Consider the following 7,456-nt stretch of genomic DNA (forward strand, 5'->3'; position numbering starts at 1 on the left):
TGGAAGACAGCTAAGAACAGTACCTATAGCTCAGCGTGATTGTGAGAATTAAATGAACTGATACACAAGTGCTTACAATATGCCTGACCCAGAGCAAGCAGCACACAGGCAGTATTATTACTACCCAGAGAGAGGGCTACCATATGCTGAAGAGGGGTAAACGTATTACTTAAAGGAAAATGTAAAACAAAACGACACAAAGATATCCTAAAAATAAAGAGTTCTGCAATAAATTCAAGCAGCTAATTACTTTACAGAGGCTGAGAAGGAAGGCTTCCACACTTACAGTAAATGTAGCATGGACCCACACATTAAAATCTTAGCACCCACCTACACAGGAAAGAGCCTCAATAAATCTCCTACATTTTTTCCTCCAACCTTGGAGAAGGCCCTAGAATACATGAGATACACCTCACTCTGGGCTCCTCCTTGCCAATGGCTGAGCTTGTTTTTTGGATGGTTTGGATGGTTACTGCAACCATCTCCTCCCTCCCTCCATCTCTAGGTTATTACTAAGGACCCAGTCTCTCAACAGTTCTTCCTAGATGACTGGATGCTTAGTTTTCTCCTTTCCCTTTAACTGTGTACCAGCAAAAGACAAAAACATAGCAAACGCACTCTTCCAAAAAAGTTAAAAAGAAAATGCATGATTTCTCCAACATTGTAGCTCAGACACTCACCGCCTCCACACACTTACAGATATATCAATGTTCACCATGTAAATATATACAAACCATACATAGATACATCTCATATTTCTCTGATGAGGCTTCAGTTTAAGTCACGAGAAAGGACAATTACAGGAGGAAAATTCTCAAATGTTTACCCACCATCAACGGGAGCTGGGACACCCGGTCTCAAGTCATAGAAACCACAAAGAGAAATTGGCATGAAGCTCTGACATCTAAAGCAGAAGAGGGTGAATAAAGAGCTCTTTACTAAGGCTGCCAGGGCCACTGTGAGCCCCTGGGGGCCTGGGAACCCACGCAGTGGTTCCTGTCACTGTTCACAATGCCTATGAGGGTGCAGGTATTGACAGCTCCGTATCAGCTACGCACAAAAGCACTGTACACCTATGCATTCATTTAATTTCCATAACCACCACCTGAGGCTCCCCCACTTCACAAATGAGGAAACTGAGCTCTTGAGAGGTTAACTTGCTCAAAGATCCACAGTGAGAAAACAGCAGAGCCAGGAGACAAACTCAAGGGAGTGGTGAGACGCTGCATTCCTAACTTACCACTTTCCAAAAGAGCCTCTGGGCGTCCCTGCTAGCTCAGAGGGTAAAGAATCGGCCTACAGTGTAGGAGACCTGGGTTTGAATCCCGGGTTGGGAAGATCCCCTGAAGAAGGAAATGGCAAACTACTCCAGTGTTCTTGCCTGGAGAATCCCATGGACGGAGGAGCCTGGTGGGCTAACAGTTCATGGGGTCACAATGAGTCAGACAAGACTGAGTGACTGACTCAACACAGCCTCTCGAAATTGCTGATACCACTTCCCCCAGAGTATACTTCAAGTTTCACAGGCATCTGAGCAGCTCCGAGGACATCATTTGGGCCTGGCTGCCTTTTCCGGTATCTGGCAGTGCAGTTCTGGGGCTCTCTGATGGAGCCTGCATTCCTACACAGCTTTTCACTCAAGCCCTCCTATTGCTCGCTCACAAAGGAAACCTGGGGAGGAGCTCTCAAGCGCTACAGATGCAGTTCCTCATATTCTTTGAGAGGGGGCATAAAGAGTCTCTGGTCCACGGGCTTTTTTTCCCTTCCCAACTGAAAGAGGTAGATGTCTTTTTATCTACTAACCTCCTTTCTTCTTTAAGACAAAAACACGGTTGAGCTGAAGAAAACAAATAATGGTGAGCAAGGGGGAAGGGAGCAAAATGAAAACTAGAGAAAAATTTGCTTAGTTTCTAAGTCGTGTCTGACTCTTTGCAACCCCATGGACTGTTGCCAGGCTCTCCTCTGTCCATGAGATTTTCCAGACAAGAGTACTGGAGTGGGTTGCCATTTCCTCCTCCAGGAGATCTTTCCAACCCAGGGATCAAACTCACACCTCCTGCTACAATATCGTAGGCAGATTCTTTACTGCTGAGCCACCAGAGAGAATTAAGATGATGTTAAAAAGTAACTTCGGGGCTTCCCAGGTGGCTCAGCGGTAAAGAATCCACCTGCCAACGCAGGAACTGCAGGAGCCGGAGGTTCAGTCTTTGGTCAGGAAGAGCCTCTGGAGGAGGAAATGGCACCCCACTCCAGTACTCTTGCCTGCAAAATCTCACGGACGGAGGAGCCTGGTGGGCTACAGTCCACGGGGTCACAAAGAGTCAGACACGACTGAGTAACTGAACACACATACAAAAAAGTAACTGCTGGTCATCGGGGACGTGCAAAGGAAAATGGCAATGAAGACAGACCTTCACAGCCACCAGGATGGCCAAAATCAGAGCAGGACCAGCGCTGCTGAGGATGGACAGCAACTGGACCGCTCCTACACTGCGGGGGGAAACGTGAGACGGTGTTTCTTTGGAAAACAGCCTTACAGCTCCTCCAAAGCTTAAACCATATAGTTGCCATATGACCCAGAGGCTTCACTGCTGGATATGCACCTGAAAGAAACATACACACACAAATGTCTACATGAATGTTCACAGCAGCATTATGCACAATAACCAAAGAGTAGAAAGAAGCTAAGTGTCCATTATTTGATGACTTTTTAAAATGTGGTACATACATACAAAGAAATGTTACTGGGCAACAAAAAGCAGTGTAGTACTAAGACACGCCACAGCACTGAGAGATTTTGAAAACATCAAGCTAAGCGAAAGACGTCAGTTATAGGAAAAGCATGTTACTTGATTCCATTCATATCAAATGTCCAGAATAGGCACATGGAGACAGAAAGCAAATTAGTAGTTAAGTAAGACTGGGGGACTAGAGAGTAATGAAAAGTAAAAGCCAGTGGACGTGGGGTTTCCTTTTGGAATCAGCTGTGAGGGTTCTCGGAGAAGGCAATGGCAACCCGTCCCGGTGCTCTTGCCTGGAGGATCCCATGGACGGAGGAGCCTGGTGGGCTGCAGTCCATCAGGTCGCTAAGAGTCGGACACGACTGAGCGACTTCACTTTCACTTTTCACTTTCATGCATTAGAGAAGGCAATGGCAACCCACTCCAGTGTTCTTGCCTGGAGAATCCCAGGGACGGCGGAGCCTGGTGGGCTGCCGTCTATGGGGTCTCACAGAGTCGGACACGACTTAATCGACTTAGCAGCAGCAGCAGCAGTGAGTGTTCTACAACTCTGTCCATAGAGTAAAAGCCATTAAGTGGGCCACAGGGGTGAGGAGGAAGAATGAATTGGGAGAGCAGGATTGACACATGTACTCTACCCTGTGTGAAATAAATAGCTAGTAAGAGCCTGTGGTGTAGCGCAGGGAGCTCGGCTCAGTGCTCTGTGATGACCTAGAAGGGTGGGACACGAGGGTAGGGGGAGGCTCAAGAGGGAGTAGAGATATGTACTCTTAGGCCTGATTCACTTTGTTGTATAGCAGAAACGAATACACCATTGTAAAGCAACTATACTCTGATTTTTAATATATATATACAGTGAATTCTGGGATACATAAACGCTCTCTCAAGAAAGCAGTAATATTTTAAAGAGATTTTTAAAAACTGATTACAAACTAAAGCTGCTAATCTATCCCAGGAGAATTTGAGTCTTTGTGAATGAGAAAACCATAACTGCAGAAGTGTCAGAAACCCAAAATCCTAATCCAGTAAAGAAAAATCAGAAAGAAAGGCTCTATGGAAAGGGGAAGGGGAAATGATTTCCATTTAACTGAATTTCAAGACAGTGGGTGTGTTGGTGTCACATCACCCCAAACTCATAGATATTACATGATGGGTTGCAGAACAGTAAATTCAGACTTTCACCTGAAAGCGATCACTGCCGAAAATAAAGGATCTGGAGGAGAGGTGAGAATTTTTTTTTAAATGTAAAGGCTGATGTTCACTTTTTGGAGACGGAAGCAAAAAGTTCATGAATGTAAGGAACCTCTGGTATATTGCATCCCATGTTCACAAAATAAGAATATCTGATCTAAAATATACACCTAAGATACGTCTCCTAAGATACAACTGAGTCAGCATTCTGAATTCAACTAGAAAAAGTAAAGCCTTCAGGGCCTCAAGCTAAGTGTAACACACTGACAGGCAGAGCAGTGCTGGCACTGGTTCAGATTCAGGCAGAAGTTAGAAGTGAGAGGTTCGCCAAGCTGCCAGGTCATAGATCTCCTTATAATGAGACTTTAGCAGCCATCAATGCAATTGCTGACTAAAGTGAATCCAGTCTCCTAATGTGGCAATACATCAAATGATAATATGGAATCCTCACGGCTATTAGCAGTGATAATGTTAATGCATTTTTGGAAACGGAACAGTTAATAGAGAATTTCTTTGACATTTTTTCGTCTAAATTTCAAACTATTACCAAGACCCTTATTTATTCCCACTACATCTTAGTCAAGCATCATTTGTGTGGAAAATCTGCTTACTGCTTCCTATAAAAACAGATGAGCCATTAATTGATCCAGTGTGTTGGCAGTTCTTTTTAGACAGAAACAAATGATGCCTCAACTTTGCGTTTGAAGCTGAAGAATCTGATTTCATGTACATGCAAAAAAAGAGACATATTTAAAGAATCCTGCAAAGTCAACTAACAATCTTCTTAGAGTAAAGAACAAAAACAAAAACCCCTCCATCATGCTCTCCCCATTGAAGTTTAGATATTAAATATGTCCCTAACAATCTTTACATGATTTAAAATGCTCTTCCACAGTCCTCCAAGTCCTCAACTATCATAAAGTTTACACAGGGCTCCTATGATTCAAGGTCAGAGTACAATCTTTTTCACCTACAAAACTGTTGAGCTCAAGAAAGGATATTAAATGGTCCTCAATACTCTATATTAACTTTTTAAAGAAGCTAACTACCCCTTGCTCCCCTTCATTCATTCATGCGTTGCATTATTTTTGGCCCCGAGTTAGAAGTACTGAACCTTCCCCACCCCACCTGTTTGCAGCAGGGCTGACAAGTTCCTTGTCTGTAACAGCTGATGGTGACCACCAGGGGCAAACCCACTGTATATTTTCCTAATAGGTGACAGGAGCTCTGGGAATGAAAACTTGTCACCAAAGAACGCACCCCTTCCCCAATGTGGCCAAAGCCTGCTACTCCATTTCAGAAGCATAACTGTTTAATTTCTTTAAAAGCCAGGTCTTAATAATGTCTGTGATCCGGTGACTCCAGGAGAAAATGCAGATGCAGTGGCATCTGCCACATCCACTCCCTCCTACTCCCTCCCCGATGCCACAGCCTCAAACTCAGCTTCTGGCAAAGGGGGGGGTCAAGGTTCTAGGGGCGCACAGAAACTCCTGAACTCAAGGAGGCGAAGCTGCTAAAATGAGCTGCTTTTGCTCACAAAACTGGAGAGGAATTTGCTGTTCCTACCAAGGAAGCACTGTTATGTCAGGCACACGGAGAAATAGTGAGTTTTAGGGCAGTCATGGATTTCTAGTCTGGGCACCCCGCGATCTTTACAAAAACCGTTATTATTTCTACCCTGAAATCTCCTTTTTGCCCAAAAGGAAACCTTCAGCATACTTAATCTTCCAGGCGGGGGGGGGGGGGCACGGATAATGCAATACTGGAAAAGCAGGCATAACTTTATGGCCACCATGCTCTTGTTGGCTTGTGAAGGATTGTTGATCATTTACCACCGTGCCCGCCTGTCAGCCTGTCCGGATGACAGCTTGGCAGAGCACAGGATTTTCAGCATTATTTATGACGTGCGTCAAGCCAGCGGGTGGCGGGGGGTGGAGGGTGGACTCTTTAATCTCCCACGAAAAGCTGAAACCATGAAACCAGACTTGAGCAAGTTGGCGGTGGCGAGCGCCTGCATCAGTAACCCTACCTCCCTCCTGATACCGAAACGCCGGCATCAGGAGTATACCTGATGCACACATACAAGATCAGATCTCCGGGTCCCACACAGATGCGAGGCCAGTCACCAGCCCAGAGCAACATCCGAGCCCTGCCCGCCCCCTCCTCCCCCGTCACTCTCCACCTTCCAGATCCTCCTCGGAAAAGTTAGGCCCCCTCGGCCGACCCCTGTCCGAGGGGCCCTGTGTTAAGTGGAACGCACTCCCTGGTCCCCCCGAGGCAGTGAGTCCTCTCTTCTTTGCAAATCCCACGAAGTGACGCAGAGCGAAACTTAGTAGGTCCAGGCACCAGAGACGCGTCTTTAGCAAAGCACAGACTTCCCAGAAAGGAGCGAGGAGGCAGGCGCTGGATCCCTCCCGGCGCCTCCAGCCTCCCGGGGCTCCCCGCCCCCGCGCCGCGCCCGCTTACCTGCGTGGGGCATGGTGATGGTCTCGTTGGTGTTGGAGCCCACGTTGAAGATGACCACGGCGGAGGCGTTCTGCAGGAACGCGTTCCGGATCTTATCCCTGTAGGTGCAGTTGCCCTTGGGGATGAGGGCTATCCAGTTCTTGCCGTGGGCCGGGGCGGCGAACTTGGTGTTGGGGTCGCAGGCCAGACGGTCGTGGGCCGAGCTGGCCATGACCACCTCCCCGCGGGCGTCCTGCTTGGGCGAGTGCTCCCCGTAGCGCCCGCACTCGCTCTTCTCCGAGTGCAGCTCGGCGGGGGCGCCGCCGCCCGCCGCCCCGGCCCCGGAATCCGGCGCGGGCTCGGCGTAGGTGATGTTCACGAAGGCGGTGTACCATTCCTCTTTCTCGGCCACGGTGAAGTCCAGGCAGACCAGATGCACGAAACAAAAGGAAAGCAGCCATGTTGAGAGCGCCAGGCTGCGGCACGCTTGGATGAGAGACATTTCCATCTTTATCCGCCGGGGCCCCCTCCCCGCCCCCCGCGCGCTCCCCCCCGCGCCGTCCCTCCTCCCCAGCCCCGGCCAACCCCGGGCCGGCCGCTCGTCGCTGTCCTCCTCCTCCTGCTCCTGCTCCTGCTCACTCCCGGGCCCGGGGGGCCGCGGCCGGGACGCGCAGCCGCCGCGGAGACAGGATTCGGAGCGAGAGGATGGCGCCGGCCCCTTCCCCTTTCAGCCGGAGCGTGGCGGTTGCATCTCGCTTCGCGGGCGCAGGAGGGGCGCGGGCGGAGGGGGCGCTCGGGGTTTGCGGCGGAGTCCGGCTGCCGAGCGTCCTGCTCCTTCGCCCGGCTTCTCCTTCTGGCATAGGGGTGGCAGGGGGCCCGGGAGCGTGCGGGGTGGCGGCCCGGCGCCCTGCAGCCCGGGCGGGGACGGGCGCGGCTGCTCGGAGCCCGGGGTGCCGGCGAGGTGTCCGGGTCGCCGTCGCCGAGCGCTGGGGCGAGCGGGTCCGGCTGCGGGCGCGGCGGCCGCCAGCGCTGCGCGCCGGCTCCCTCGGGCTGCGGGCACTCGGCTCCTCGCTGGCGGC

At 50.0% G+C, this 7,456-nt stretch overlaps 1 protein-coding gene across 1 annotated transcript in view; it reads right to left on the minus strand.

The window, feature by feature from the left end:
• The window catches only part of RNF150 (ring finger protein 150), a 262,831-nt gene extending 255,941 nt beyond the window's left edge, over positions 1 to 6,890 (minus strand). Inside the window, exon 1 of the mRNA XM_065903883.1 lies at positions 6,399 to 6,890. Within this exon, the coding sequence (XP_065759955.1) occupies positions 6,399 to 6,885 (487 nt within the window). The 5' untranslated portion in view covers positions 6,886 to 6,890. The remainder of the gene's footprint in view (positions 1 to 6,398) is intronic.
• Between the last annotated feature and the right edge of the window lie 566 nt (positions 6,891 to 7,456).

The sequence above is a fragment of the Muntiacus reevesi genome, chromosome 13 (genome assembly GCF_963930625.1).
Source record: "Muntiacus reevesi chromosome 13, mMunRee1.1, whole genome shotgun sequence".
Lineage (NCBI taxonomy): Eukaryota > Metazoa > Chordata > Mammalia > Artiodactyla > Cervidae > Muntiacus > Muntiacus reevesi.